The 15532-nt window shown below is 45.5% G+C and overlaps 2 protein-coding genes and 1 pseudogene across 2 annotated transcripts; 2 read left to right on the forward strand and 1 right to left on the reverse strand.

The window, feature by feature from the left end:
- Positions 1 to 2463: 2463 nt before the first annotated feature.
- Positions 2464 to 2866, forward strand: LOC123442276 (annotated as a pseudogene).
- A 4474-nt stretch (positions 2867 to 7340) lies between these two features.
- LOC123441115 lies at positions 7341 to 7929 on the reverse strand. Its single transcript, XM_045117629.1, has one exon. It carries the CDS (start codon positions 7921 to 7923, stop codon positions 7543 to 7545), a length of 381 nt encoding a protein of 126 aa, XP_044973564.1. The 5' UTR covers positions 7924 to 7929; the 3' UTR covers positions 7341 to 7542.
- Positions 7930 to 13854: 5925 nt separating this feature from the next.
- On the forward strand, positions 13855 to 15152 carry LOC123441116. Its single transcript, XM_045117630.1, has 2 exons — positions 13855 to 14187; positions 14268 to 15152. Exons 1-2 carry the CDS (start codon positions 13917 to 13919, stop codon positions 14987 to 14989), a joined length of 993 nt encoding a protein of 330 aa, XP_044973565.1. The 5' UTR covers positions 13855 to 13916; the 3' UTR covers positions 14990 to 15152.
- Positions 15153 to 15532: the final 380 nt, after the last annotated feature.

Here is a 15532-nt window from a genome sequence, read left to right on the forward strand (position 1 = left end):
TTATATGACATAATATTTGATTAAAGTGGATGGATATCCGTGATCGATATATGAAACCCCTAAACCCCTCATTTCAGAGAAAAAAAAACCCGCTGTAAGGCTGCCTTCTGGTCCTGGTTGGTGTCACCAACCGGGACGAAAGGTCCCCGCCCCTGGCGCGCCTTGCCATTCACGTGGAGGGGCATTCCTCCCGGGTCATGGCCAACCGGGACTAAAGGAGGTTGGCCTTTAATCCCAAGGTATTAGTCCCTGTTGGCGGCCCGGGACTAATGGCCCAACCGGAACAAATGTCCGTTTCTGCGCTAGTGTAGCACAATAATTAAAAATGTATTAAGAAAAAATAAAAAAGTATATGATAAAAACTGTTTACTATGTATTTAAATAAAGTTTAGTTGTTCACCTTATATTAAACAAATTCACCATACATTTTAAAAAGTGCATCATATCTGAGTTCATCCTATATTATAAAAAAGTTGTGAAGAAGTCCAAATCCCAAACAATTTTTACCGTCCCATTTTTCACGTCAATATTTTTAAAATTAAATCCCACGTTAATAGAGTTTGATGAAAAAATAATAATGAAAAACAATAAGAGAAACGTAAAAGGTGAAAAGAGTGAAGGAAAAAAGAGAAAAACCGGCAACAAAAAAATGATTTGAAAACTGAAAAAAAAAGTACAAAGCCCGGAAAGACAATTGCGTTTTTCAACTCTTTTTGGAAGCGCTGGCTGTGTTTTTTTTCCCTTTCTCGGGAAAGCAAAGGTTCTCTTCGCGCATAAGGCAATATTGTTTGGTACTAGTGTTTTTGAGAAGATTGGTGGGGATAATCCCTTGGGTGAAACCCCAACCTTCACCTAATCCCTTCGAATCCCTATTTATCCCCAATACACTAGGTAGGGGTAGTGTATTGGGTATTGAGAAAAATGCACTATAATTTGGGGATTTGAAGGGAAATGTTGGGACGAAACATGTCAAATATACTAAAACCAAATGGTGTTATGGGATGTGTGGGGATTGAGGGGTTTGACCTGAATAATCCCCACAAATTCCCTAAAATACACTAGTACCAAATAAGGCCTAAAGAAAGCTGTGCTTCTTGCAAAAGCACAAGTGTGCTTCTCACAGGAGCACAAGAAGCTTCTCAGTATTTTTGTCCGAATTATGTTATACTTCTGGCTTTGAGCGGAAATGTAAAAAAAAATCTTGTAAGGAAATTCACAATTATACAACGGCAAGAGTTAATTGATTTGAATACATTCAGGATTAGGTTATATTTTGGCTTTTAGATCAGTGGCCAATGGTACAACAGGAGGCGAGGGTGCGCAGCTAGCTTTATCACCCAATATCACGTACCAGCTTTATCAACAGGAGGCGAGGGTGCTCACATAGTCACATCTGTTGCAGCAAGTTTGAACATGGGTAAGATGGATCGGTCAAAAAGCCGCCGAATCCATCACATAGGTCACATGATTTCTTCTGCCACTCATGCAGCTTTCAGTTGTGCAATGCCATCAGCGTTGCCAGTGCCACCACACCATATATATAGTTACCGTCCTTGTTCAACAGATGAATCGATCGGATAAAGTCACGTGATTTCTTCTCCCACTCACCCAGCTTTCTGTTGTGCAATGCGACCCGCGTTGCCACAGCCACCACATCATATATATACTTACCGTCCTTGTTCAACAGATGGATCAGTGTACACCGTACTTAGAGCATCTCTAGTAAAACCCTCAAACCCTTAAATCTAAAATCAGTTTTAAGGGTTGAGAATTGACCATTTTTGACACTTTTAAGGGTTGAAAAACAGAGGCAAAGACTAGAACCCTCAAACCCAACCCTTATAGCCTAGTTTTGAACACTATGAACATGCACGCGGAGGAACAGAGGATACAAAAATGACTTCAGCCGCGGAGGAGCTCGCGCTGCCTGGACGAGGCCGTCTCCCTGGCGTACCGCGCGGTGGAGCTCCGCCGGGCGCCGCGGCGGGCGGGGGCGCGGCGACGGCGGCCGCGGCTGGAGCGCGGAGGGCGGCGGCGGCGGGCGGGGGCACGGCGGCAGGCGCGGCGGCTGGAGCGCGGGGGGCGGCGGCAGGCGCGACGGCGGCGGCTGGAGCGCGGTGCCGGGGCCTGGGCGCAGAGGGGCGGCGGGGCCGGGGCCGGGGCGGCGGCTGGAGCGCGGAGGGCGGCGGGCTGGCGGCGGCCGCTGCGGATTCCTCCCACGCGCGGGAACCAACTTCCTCCCGCGCGATGTGGAAAAATGAGTGCGGGTTGGGGGCAGTCCCCCCCCCCCCCAACCCTCACTTCTACAGGCTGGGAAGGGGTTTGAGGGTTCGACCTCTAAATTTTTTTACGGGTTTAAGGGTTTAAAGGTTCTAGTCTACGCCGTTTTTCCGATGAAAACTGTAAAAAAAACGATTATTTTTAAGGGTTTGAGGGTTTGAGAATTCTACTAGAGATGCTCCCATGGCCTGGTTCCACTTTCACCTCCTCTTCTTCTTCGTCGTCCTTGCTCTCGCCACCCGCAGCAGCGCCAGCGCAGTTGCCACTGCGGATGACGACGACGTGCACCAGCGGAACGAGGCCATGATGCAGGGCCCTCGGGGTGGTCGCCCGCTTCGACGTGGACACCACCGACGACGAAGCGGTGAGGGAGGTGAAGCGGGCGCTCGCGGTGCTGAACCGTGAGGTCGAAGCCCACCCCGAGCAGTGGCAGCCCATCTTCAAGGCCCTCGACAAGGTGATGGGCACCGGCGCCGACGACCGCAGCACGGCGGAGGCGTCCGTCGAGCTCAAGTTGATGCTCGACCGCGAGCTCGGTCCGTGCCCGGCCTGCCACCGGAAGGACCTCGGCATCGGAGAATTGTAACATGGATGCCCGTTCGCCACCTGTGCCTTTCAATTTCGGCCTTAGCGTGCCCTAGATATCTGTGCTCTTGTTAGTCACGGTGCTCCCATCCCTGCGCTGCGGCGTGTCGCAGTTGTCAGAGCTCCACCTTTACTTTCCTTCTTGTTAAGTTCATCAACTTTCTAAACTAAACTTAAGAAATTCACTGTTAAGTTCCAGCTGTGTGTTCTTATGATTTTCAAACTTTTTTAGGAAAAATATTGTTTCGGTAAAAAATAAACCAGCAAAAAAATTATGTTGCAAAGTTTCAAGCGATGAAGAAGGCAGAGCCACCTGGGTCACCAAAGGTACACGCCCCTAGTATGCAGCCCTACTGAGCGTCTCCACATCCTCCTTCTTCTGTAACCTGTTACCGTACTCATTCGAAGGGGGGATCCATAATCGGAGTCATCTTCATAATCCTAGCTGCCAACATTCATAAGTGTGAGTACTCCTTGGATCGTGTCCATAACAGTAGCTAGATGACAATTATTCTCCCGTATTCTTCAATACAATGATCAAATGAGCTTCCCCACATGATCGCGATCCATCTAAAGTAATATGTGATGTGTTTGTCATGGTGATGATTTCTCACTTTATGATCTGATATATGCATGTTTTATTTATAGATTCATAAGAGTTCTTTGCTGCATAATTTATAGATATATATGCCCTCTGATGTATTAGTCTTGCCACAACCATGTTTAGATGAACAATCTCCAACGGAGTGGTGTGTATGTTATATGAGTTTAATCATGCAAGTAATCTACCGCAGTGAAAATAAGTGGAAACAAATTTATATTATGTTATTGCCACTAAGGATAAGAAGAGAGAAAATTAGTTGTCTAGGTGATGAGCTAGAGGTAAAGATAATATAACTCCCTCTGGTCGAAATTAATTGATTGTTTTAGTACAACTGTGTACTTAATGTCATGAGGCTTAATGCAATAATCTGTTTTACTTAATACCTTTGAAATATATGTTAGATAACGATGTTGGGATTAGGTATAGATGCAGTTGGATAGTTGTCTAAATATATAAGTACATAATGCCTCTACGAAATTATGCAATGTATAATCATAATAATAAGAAATACAATAACCGATACGCGACTGTAATTAATCTGTTCTCCACAGTTATGTTATACTTTATAGAGAGATGCCACAAGTGTAATTATTTATCCTAATCCATTCATATTAATTGGTTTCAACATTGATCCATCTCTTTATTTACAGTTTACAATATGAATCTCTTCTCAATCTTGTTGCAAATATCAGTTTCTACCACAAGTACGTGAAACCTTGTAACAAGCAAGGCTAATGAGACTGACAATCTTATTATATTGCTTGGGGACCAACATAAGTATTTAGATGTAAGTAGGAACTGATTTTTAGGTTTAATTCAAGCACTCCTACTAGTTCGATAAACCTTAAGGTCATCCAATTGAGAAATATTTTTTGATCACTACAAACCTCTGCAGTTGAGGGCCCGACAGTTTCGTAGATGAGAGAAAGCAAGCCTTTTAGTGGCGTCGTTGATGGGGAGTTCTTCTTGAAGTTGTAGGTCCTACACTCCATTACTTTACTTACTTATTGACCTTACTTAGTTGATTTTCTGCTCTCTAGGAAACCTAAAAATCACAAAGGAAAGACATATTTTATTAGAGCAAGTAGTTAGGGCAATGATGTCAACAGCCCCAGATAGCATACTATGTGACTTTTCAAGTATCGATAATGATGAATCTACTAGTACACATATTCCTACACAACCTACTAAGGCTAAATAGCATGCAACTTTATTGAATTTAGTGTTGGAAAAACAATTCTCTGGTTCCTTTAATGAAGATGTTGCTTCTCACTTGAATAGTTTGTTGAACTGCGTGATATGCAAAAATATAAAGAACTAGGAGCTGATATTTTCAAATTAAACCTCTTTCAATTTACATTAATACTTGGGGCTAAAGAATGGTTGTTGTTTGTACCTAACAATAGCATTGATTCACGAACAAAATGTGGCAAATATATCATCTGTCTACAAAAATCCTACAATTAAGATGTCTTTGAATTTTAAATAACATTAGAATGAGCATGAGCATGCATCCCTATCTTGGTAAACATTAAAAGCTATGAATAAGAATTTCCGTGCGCACATGGTTTAAGTGAGTGGATGATTTTGCAAATTTTCCATGGTCGCCTTAACTATATTTTCAAGAACCTTTTAGACTTTGATGTCGATGGTACCTTCATTGAAATCACTTTAGGGAATCCTATTAACCTACTTGATGGCATGACAACAAACGACACCCACTGGCACACTGAAAGAGCTCCAACTCTTAGAAGGTAAATTATGTTGAACTTATCTCTTGTTTCACTGAAAATTTGATATGACTACATCTATGATTGCTTAAAAAAAGTTCCTAATTATCATAAGGATGTTTCTTGTTGAACAAAATAATGATCAAGCAGATATGAAGTTCATCTCTTGAAACAATTTTGATAACATTTGTTATATAAAGAACTTGGAACTAATTGTGGTAGACCGTATCCACAAAACCTTCACAAGTCTTATGGTTTTTTAGAGAAAATATTATGAATATTTTTCTAATGAGTTTAACTCATAGAAGTTTAAAAGGAAAATTAATAATTTATGCATAAAAATACTAGAAATAGCTTCTCCAAAAGAGATCAATGAGCATTCTTGAACATTGAAGTGATTGAGTAATTAATTGAACAACATGAACCAATATATAGGAAGTTTCAAATTCTACCCTTGCAGACATGGCCGATACTCAACCTACTTTGAACTATATATTCTAAAGAAGAAATACCGAAGTCCTTAAAACTAATACAATATAAGATTAATCATAATCCTAGTATGCTTACTATGATTACAACTAGAAGAGAGAGAGAGAGAGAGGGGCAGAAAGAATGGCTACAATGTTGAAATTTATGATGTCGTCAGTATTGGTGACATCAAAACTTTAGGTAGTATTGAAACCCCTTTGGTGATGCATTACCTCAACTGTTGTATCTTAACTACGACGATAACGAAACTGGCCTTGGAGAGGTCCCACAAGTTTATAGACAGATCTATCTAGTCACACTAATATCAAAAGTGGATTTGGACAAGTCCAAAATTTAGGTTGTGAGTGTCCCACCATTTTGCATGGAAACACTCATTTTAATGATTGTTCTCTTAAGTCTTTATGTTTTGTTATCTATAATTAAAGCAACTAATGTTCATGAGAATAAAAATCATTCATTCAACATATTGTTGAAGCTCTTAAAAGCTAGGGAGAAAAACATAAACAAGAAGTTTCTATGCCAAATATTAATATGGCAATTAGTAATTTTGAATGTAATGCATGTGTGCTAGTATTTTGACCATGCCTAAATCTTTGGGGAGAATGGATGGTGTCCCTATTATTAGAAAACCTTTGGGGGGGAGAATAGATGGCATCCCTATTATTTGTAGTGGGAACTATGTCCCCCTTATGATGATATTTCCCATGTTTTCTATTTTTATTTTTCATTAAACCAATGGTCATTTCCTTAGTGTTTGTGAGTCCATGTTCTTCCACGATTTCCTTATTCCATCATACTTGTACACAAATCTAATGCCCAATTCATAAATCTGAAACATATATATACGCCATATCGAATTTGATTCGTATGAGGTAGCGAATTGCGAAACATGAACTCAAATGGCAATCTGAGTGAATCGCGACTCGGGAACTACTCCAAATAGGCTTCACCAGGGTAATGCCTTCTTCTGTTTCGAGGTAAAAAAGCCATGGCAAGACGAAGGCAAAGTTCCATCTTTGGGTTTGCTGCCCTTGCAGCACCAACCATGTGTCTCAACCTAGTTGTTTTCAGATGGAAAATGTTAAGGTAATTATTTAGATTTGTTTTTTCAGCGAGTCAATAGCTTCTCCGGGTTTCCTTCAAGATGTGTAAAGATTAAAGTTATTGTCCCGAACAGTTTATTTCCTATATGCAAGTGATGATGATTGCTGGAGTGTTTGTCTTGAACACAGTGGGACACCATTCAATTGATTCTGGTGGTTCAGGGCGGTTTAGTGAGAACGAGTACACAGTCGTCTACGTTTTGGCTTCAACTTACGATTCTTGTGGGATATATATTTATCTAAAGAAAACAGTATTTCCCTTACATAGTTTTCATAGTTATATGCTTTGTTACTAATTTTCGAGTGCTTTTACGGTAAAACAATTTACTTGGACCATTCATTTTTTTTACCTGATGATCTAGATTAAGCAATACTACAACAGAAATTGTGTCGTATATGAAAGCTCTATGGCCATTTTGGGTAATAGACTGTTATAAATCAGCATCATTCGTTGATTCCCTATATAATTGATTCAACTTGGAACAAAGAAACAATGGATGGAAAGTCTAAGAAACCAACATAGCAATAAATTAAAGGGTAGAGAATACATGCAGAAGTAAAACAACCTTCTTATCCACCCCGCTGATTAAGAGAACAGGCAAGCACAATCACAACAGGCGTCGACAAGGAAGTGGATGGCGGCCGCAGGAAGCAGCAGGAGTACTAACAACAACACAGACAGAGACGAGGCACGCTAAGACCGAATGAAAAGAAATGCCGAGGTGGCGAATTGGCGATGAATGCATGCATGTCACACATATTCGAAGTCGATCTTGACGGCGTTGGGGCCTTGGCCAAGCTCGCGGTTGAGCAGCTCCTTGGCCACGGCGAACGCCGCCTCCTTGCTGCGGTGGTCGGCGCCGCTGTCCATCACCTTGTTGACGTTCTTGAAGATGGGCTTCCAGTACCGCTGCGCCTCCCGGTTCACCACCGCCAGAGCCCGCTTCAGCGTCTCCTGGTCGGTGGTCTCCGGACTGTAGCGGGACAGCACCTTGACGGCCTGCGACATGGCTACCTTCCGCAGCTGCACGTCGTCATTGTCCGCGGCAGCAGCGGCTGCGCTGATGATGCTGCTGCTGGCGGCAAGGGCGAGAAGGATGAAGACGAGAAGATGATGGTCTAACGCAGCCATTGCAGCTAGTATACTCCAGCGCACACCTTTCCCGAGTATATATATATGCATCGTGTGGTGGCAGTGGCAACACTGATCGCATTGCCCAACTGCGGCTGGTGGTTCAATTCATGAAAGCAGCGTGATATATAGAGTAGAACGGTAGAAAGTGTGAGTGGTCGAGGACAGATGAAGAGGCTGTGGCGCCCACGTTCCAACCCATTATGCCTGCTGCAGCTTTTGATTCACGAAGATGTGATAAGGTGATCAGCCCAGTTGACTGGTTTCCCTCTCATTTGCTTCACAGAGGGCTAGAAGTTTGAATTTTAGTGCACTATAGGTAGAAAGTGTTAGAGAATGTTTATACATATCTTCTGTATATGACATGTGTCTTGTATTTGTACACTTGATGTATCTTTATATATATGAGATAGTATTAAGTGTTGTGCAGTTTCCCACAAACCCCAAGTCTAATATGGTATCAGCCACCGCCGCCACGTGCGCCGCCTCCCCGTCTCTATCCTTTCGGCCGCTGGTCTCCATGGCCGGCGCCTCTACGAGACAGCCTCTGCGCGATCTCGCACCCGCGCCACCGCTAGTCTACGACTCCGCCGCCCCGCTCGCGCCGCGATCTTGCACGTGCGCCATCACCGGCCTACGGTGCTGCCACGGCCAGCCCTTGCCGAGGTTACCCCCCGCCCCCGGGCCCACGGTTCTCCAGCCGCGATGGTGGCGCCCTACGACGCGCCTCCTCGACCCCCGGCCCATGCCCATGTCGTAGCCAACCCGTGGATGATGTACCCGTCGTTTCTCGGTGCCTATACTGCGCCACCTATGCCATATGGCGCTGCTGCACCGCCCGCCTACGATGGTTACCAGTCGGCCTTGGCGACCGCGCCGCCATCATATGGGCCACCCTACGGTGGTTCCTCGGCGGAGTTGGTGGCTTCCTCGGTACATCCGGGTGGTACTCCGCCTCCGGGCTTCTATGCACCACCATACACTGCGCCGCCACCGTCTTTTGTTCATGTTGCGGCAACGACGCCGTTTTACTTTGTGCACCTCATTACGGTGAAGCTCACGACGGATAACTACATAGCTTGGCGTGTACAGGTCCTTCTGCTTCTTCGCAATCGCTATTTGGAGGGTTATGTTGATGGTACACTGTCGTGCCCTTCGCCGTATCATCCAGCGCACCATGCCTGGGTGGCCCAGGATCAGGCCATTTTATCTGCTTTACAGTTCTCTCTCTCGGATGGAGTTTTGTCGCTGGTCCTCTTCGCCGCTACGTCTCGGGACACGTTGACGAGTTTCGCTTCGCATTCCCAAGCGTGTGCTCGTCCTATTCGCACTGTGCTTGGGGAGGTGAAGCTCAATGACCTCACCGTTATCGACTTCTTCAACAAGGTTAAGGGCATGGCGGACACCCTTGCCTCCATTGGCAAGGCCCTCCGCCCCGAGGAGTTCACCTCCTATGTGCTCAGTGGCTTGGATGATGACAATGATAACTTGGTGGAGAATGTCAATGGCAGTGACACTCCCATTCAGCCGTGCGAGCTGTACGCACGTCTTCTCGCAACGAAACAATGTCTCAAAGCTAGCCGATCCGCGCCGAGTTTTCCCTCCGCCAACGCTGCAACGTGTGGCAAGGGTAAACCCTCCAAGTCACCAACTAGTGGCAAACCGCCGCCGCCTATGTCAAACTGGCGGAACTCCACTACCTCCGCGGGCAGCCGCGTCCATGCCTGCTACCCCTCCTGTGGTGCTCAGTTTCCCTGTCAGCTCTCTGGACTTGATAGTCACATTGCTTCCCGTTGCCATCGCTGCTTCAAGCAGGATTTCTTTTGGATTGGCAACAACGGCAAAGGCATTGAAAAGCAGGCTGCCCTGATGAGTCATGAGCAGGCGATACTCCTTCCTATCCAGTTGACGTATCGTGGTACAAGGATACGGGAGGTACCAATCACCTGACGAGCGAGATGGGCAAGCTCTCTACGCAGCAGTCGTACCGTGGATATGATCAGGTTCACACAGCTAATGGGGAAGGTATGCACATCTCACATATTGGTCAGCCTTCTCTTCTTACTCGTCGATCCAAACAGTTGTGTCTCCTTAATGTCCTTCAAGTTCCCTCTATTTCATGTAGTTTGTTGTCAGTTTCTAAATTTACTCGTGACAATGATGTTTTTGCTGAATTTCATCCTTTCCATTTTTTGTTAAGGCCCGGGACACGAGGGACGTACCCCTTAGAGGTCGACTACGCAATGGTCTTTATGCGCTTGATGTGCCACCATCTTCATGTGTTTTCAGTGATGTTCGTGTGTCTTCGCACATTGGCACGCACGCCTTAGTCATCTTGCCACTCCCATTGTCATTCCTGTTCTTCATCGTCATGAGCTTCCAGTTGTGTCTAATAGGAATGTTATCACAGTTTGTGATGCCTCACAACAAGGCAAGAATCATCATCTCCCTTTTTCAGAGTCGAGTGTGTAGTCAATAAAACTCTTGAGCGTGTGTTCTATGATGTATGGGTCCATGCACAAACCTCTGTTAGTGGTTATAACTACTATGTCAATTCTATTGATGCTTATAGTCGGTTCACTTGGCTTTATCTTCTTAAGCGCAAGTCTGATGTGTTTGATGTTTTCTTGCAATTCCAAGCACATGTTGAGCGTCTTCTTAATCACAAGATTATTCATGTTCAATCTGATTGAGGGGTGAGTATCACAACCTCAACACACTCTTGCTCGTTCATGCCTCCGTTCCCTTTCAGTTTTGGGGTGATGCTTTTACCATTGTCTGTTTTCTAATTAACAGGCTTCCGACACGACTTCTTCAGATGAAAACATCACTTGAATTCTTGCTTAATGAAACTCCTGATTATACTTTTGTCAAGGTCTTTGGTTGTGCGTGTTGGTCACATCTTCGTCCATATAACAAACATAAATTAGAGTTTCGGTGTAAATACTGCGTCTTTCTTGGTTATAGTTCTCTTCACAAAGGGTACAAATGTCTTCATGTCCCCTCTAACCGCAACTACATTTCCTGTGACGTGGTGCTTGACAAGAATGTTTTCCTTTTTCCGCACCTTCCATCACCTCCAATACTCCCACTAGGCCAGAGAACTCTGTTTTACCTTTGCCTGGTCAATTTGTAGATGTTGCATATACCCCTTTGTTGCTGCTTAACCATGGTGCACGTACTGGGACAGGAGCTTGCCTCGAGCTTTTGGATGACCGGCCGCCTATGGACGCTCAGATGCCGGATGGTGGAGGTTCACGAGACGTCGATCGCGTGCATGGGACAGACACTCTCAATCGTGATGACACCCCATTTGTTGCCGCGCCTCCCCCTTGATCCTCGCGACCTCGACCAATGCCAACGTTGGCCGGGGAGGCCTCTACTTCCTCACCAGGTCGTATGCCTGGTCTAGATGAGTCGCTTGACTCGCCCACGTCGCCCACCTCAGCCGCATCTCCTGCGATGCCTTCGCGACCGTCTGACGCGTCTTCCTCACTAATACATGTGGCCTCTGAGTCTGGTGATCAGTATGCATCGTCATTGCCATCTTCCTCGTCTTCACCTTCGCCGCCGCCACCACCGCCTACCGCGGTTCTGCGTGCTCGTACACGTAGTCAGAATGGTATTTTTTTCCATGCCAACGCAGCGATGGCACGGTTGCGTGGATCGCGGCGTGTGTGGCACAAGCGGATGCTGGCCCCACTACTGAGCCTCGGCATTTTCAAACTGCTCTCGGGATTCCTCATTGACGTAGTGCCATGGAGCAGGAGTTTCAGGCGCTACGGCGGAACAATACTTGCGCCTGGTTCCTCCTGTATGTGGTGTCAACATCATTGACTCCAAGTGAGTGTTCAAGGTTAAGAAGCATGCTGATGGTTCTATCGAGCGCTACAAGGCACCACAGGTGGCCAAAGGTTTCAAACAAAGGTATTGTCTTGACTACGAGGATACTTTCAGTCCAGTTGTCAAACCTACCACTATTTGTCTGCTTGTGTCATTGGTCGTTTTCAAAAGATGGTCTCTACGTCAATTTGATGTTCAAAATGCTTGTCTTTATGGGGTCGTGGAGGAAGAAGTTTACATGCACCAACTGCCATGGTTCGTTGATCCTGCTCTCCCACATCATTTGTGTGGTCTTGATAATGCGCTCTCTGGACTTAAGCAGGCTCCTCGCACATGGCATGAACGGCTTGGCTCGGTTCTTTGGCGTCATGGATTTGTTCCGTCCACTGCTGATACGTCTCTATTTCTGTTCCACCGTCCTGAGGTTACTATGTACGGGCTGGTCTACGTTGATGACATTATTCTGATCAGCTCCTCAGTGACTGCCCCCGACCGTCTGTTATCTCCTTTGAGTGGTCACTTTGCTGTCAAGGATCTGGGTGCACTGCATTACTTCCTTGGATTGGAGGTCTCACGGTCCTCTTTTGGCCTGACTCTCAATCAGCATAAGTATTCCTTGGATTTGTTGCGATGTGCTGGTATGTTGAAGTGCAAACACGATATCACTCCCATGTCTACCATTGATCGTTTGTCGACTCTGGATGGTGATTTGCTTACTTCTGATGATACTACTGAGTACCGCAACATTGTTGGTGGCTTATAGTACCTGACTATCACGCGTTCGGACATTTCCTATGCGGTTAATAGAGTGTGCGAGTACCTTCATGCTCCTCGGACATCCCGTTGGACAGCGGTGAAGCGCATACTGCGCTATCTCTCTCATATTATCTCATATGGTCTGCATCTCCGGTCTTCACCGTCTTGAGATCTCTCGGCATTTTCTGATGCAGGTTGGGATGGGAGTCCTAATGATAGGCTATGATGTCTTCCTTGTTCCTTACTTGATCGTCTGGAGTGCTCGCAAGCAAGCCATAGTATCTCATAGTAGCACTGAAGCTGAGTATAAGGCAGTTGCTAATGCTACAGCGGAGCTCATCTGGGTATAGTCCTTGTTAAGGGAGGTGGGAGTATCCCTAGGATAGCCACTACTCATTTGGTGTGACAATATTGGTGCGACATATCTTTCATCCAATCCGGTTTTTCATGCTCGGACAAAGCACATCGAAGCTTATTATCATTTTTTGAGGGAACGAGTTGCAAAATAGAGAACTTGAAAAGACTTGGAAAATGAAAGGAGCGCTGCCAAAACAACTAGAAGACTTGAAAAATAAAAGGAAAGAGCAAATCCTCACTATCCAGGACTTGAATAGTAAGCAAGATGATCGCATAGAAAGGAAGGAACAGATGGAGGTACTGAAGCAAGATGATCCATTTTAAATATATTTGGACTACTTCTAAAATATATGTGAAGTTTCAATGTTGAAACTTTGTACAAGACCGATAAAAATTACTCCCTCCATCCCATAACGTAAGATACTTTTCTCGCTGCACTAGGGTCAAAAAACGGCTCACATAATGGGACGGGCGGAGTAATTATTTTGCGTCTACGACCGATAAGAAGAAATGCTAGATATTATATGTTCAAATTGTTTGAAACTTGTCAGTTTTAGATGCAAAAACCGTAAGTTGAAAGTTTAAACTTTTTGAGAGACTATTTTTTTGTCATGTCCTTGTGCGAGATACATCTCATCCGTGAATCACGAGGCAAATCGATCAGACCGTAGAACTTGGCAGGTGCGTGCCCTTGCAAATTTTCATGAATCTAGACATCTAGTTACGTATGTGGATCTGCCATCCCACATGAAAATATGAAGTTTGTAGACGAATCTAATTACCTACTTACGCGCTGGAGCTCTCCGGATGGTTGCGATGCTAAGCGATGCGAGTCGCTTTACGTACGTCCCACCCAGGTTCGATCTCCCACACAGATGCTGTCCCCTCACATGCATTGATGCATGCAACACCTGAGCATCTTTTCCCAACTATAAATCCCCATGTAATAGAGCCATACACCTCATCAAACTCACGGCTGGCTACCCACTATAGGCAGAGTTACTAAACACAGCTCAGCTTAGCTCAGGAAGATAGCAATGGCCAGGGCTTTCCCCATGGGAATGGGAGTGGTGGCTGTGGCTGCCGTGCTGGTGCTGCTGTGCGCCGCCGTGTCCTCCGCCGCCGCGCAGCCTCGTCCCCCTCTGCCAAAGAACTCCCACATGATCACCCCAGGGCGGTTTGGGAAGAGGGCCCAGGTGCTCTCCTGCGACGACACCAAGGACGGGAACGCACCCTGCGTCGCCACCTGCGACAAGCGCTGCCCCAACGAGTGCGTCGTCATGTGCCCAGGCTGCAAGACATACTGCTGTAAGCATCCTAATTAATTTGTATCCCCGAAATGCCCATCTAATGATACAGATATGATGGTAACCAAAACCTTCTTGAAGTGTGTGACTTTTATCCCGGGGTGTCATGTGGCGACCCTCGCTTCACCGGTGCCGATGGCAACAACTTCTACTTCCACGGCAAGAAGGACCAGGACTTCTGTGTCATCTCTGATGCTGACCTCCACATCAACGCTCACTTCATCGGCAAGCGCAACCCCGCTATGAGCCGTGACTTCACCTGGATCCAGGCTCTGGGCATCCGGTTTGCTGATCACCGTCTCTACATGGGTGCCCAAAAGACTACCAAGTGGAACAACGACGTCGACCGCCTCGAGTTCTCCTTCGATGGAGAATCGATCAATATCGCTGCAGACATCGGGGCAAAGTGGCAGTCCAGTGTCGCACCCGGGCTGACTGTCACTAGGACCACCGTGACCAACGGTGTGAGGGTCCAGCTTAAGGGTGTGTTCGACATCATGGCTAAGGTGGTTCCCATCACAAAGGAGGACTCCCGCATCCACAACTATGGCGTGACAGAGGATGACACCCTCGCGCATCTGGACATCGGGTTCAAATTCTATGACCTCACCGATGATGTTCACGGTGTCCTCGGCCAGACCTACCGCTCTGACTACGTCAACAAGCTCAGCGTAAGCGCCAACATGCCAGTGATGGGTGGCGTAGCGAGCTACATCTCCTCCGACATCTTCTCCACCGACTGCAAGGTCTCTAGGTTCGGTCTTAGCGCCGGCATCACCATGGTCACCACCGCGGCCAACTAAACTATTTCTCAATACAACATCACTCTGATGTTATCGGCCTATCTGATGATGGACAAAGGCCTACAAATAAAATAATATGTGAGAAATGTAATGTGTAACATTGTTTTGTCCCAGAAATTGACAACCTTCCCATGAGAAATGAAATGATCTTTCATGCTGCAAATTGTAATGGTGCTTTCCTGTCTGTGCAGTTTTATTTTAGTGTGAAGCAATGTGCAAAATTCGCTTTAGATCTTCTTCTTCCCTATTCTAGTTCTAGTACTGAATAGTAACTATTCAGTCTGTCCACCGAACGTTGTAAGTGTCATGCTCATAAGCCAATCGCTTCTTAATGAACTTGCTATAATTGTCACTTATATGTGTAGCGGTAAAGTGTAAAGGTGAAGAACATTATTTCTAGTGACTCCATGAATGTAACAAATTGCTCCAAAATGATTGTTATGCTTATGATGAGACATATAAAATATAACCATTGCAAATAAAATTAGAAAATGGAAATAACCTTGCAAATGATTTTAGTTGGAACCCTGCAATATGATAATA

Source organism: Hordeum vulgare, chromosome 3H (assembly GCF_904849725.1).
Source record: "Hordeum vulgare subsp. vulgare chromosome 3H, MorexV3_pseudomolecules_assembly, whole genome shotgun sequence".
In the NCBI taxonomy this organism is placed as follows: domain Eukaryota; kingdom Viridiplantae; phylum Streptophyta; class Magnoliopsida; order Poales; family Poaceae; genus Hordeum; species Hordeum vulgare.

Coding starts and splice junctions, on each gene's coding strand:
- LOC123441115 (XM_045117629.1), bottom strand. CDS start 7,923: ATGGCTGCGTTAGACCATCATCTTCTCGTCTTCATCCTTCTCGCCCTT.
- LOC123441116 (XM_045117630.1), top strand. CDS start 13,917: ATGGCCAGGGCTTTCCCCATGGGAATGGGAGTGGTGGCTGTGGCTGCC. Junction 14,188..14,267: donor AGGCTGCAAGACATACTGCT/GTAAGCATCCTA, acceptor ACCTTCTTGAAG/TGTGTGACTTTTATCCCGGG.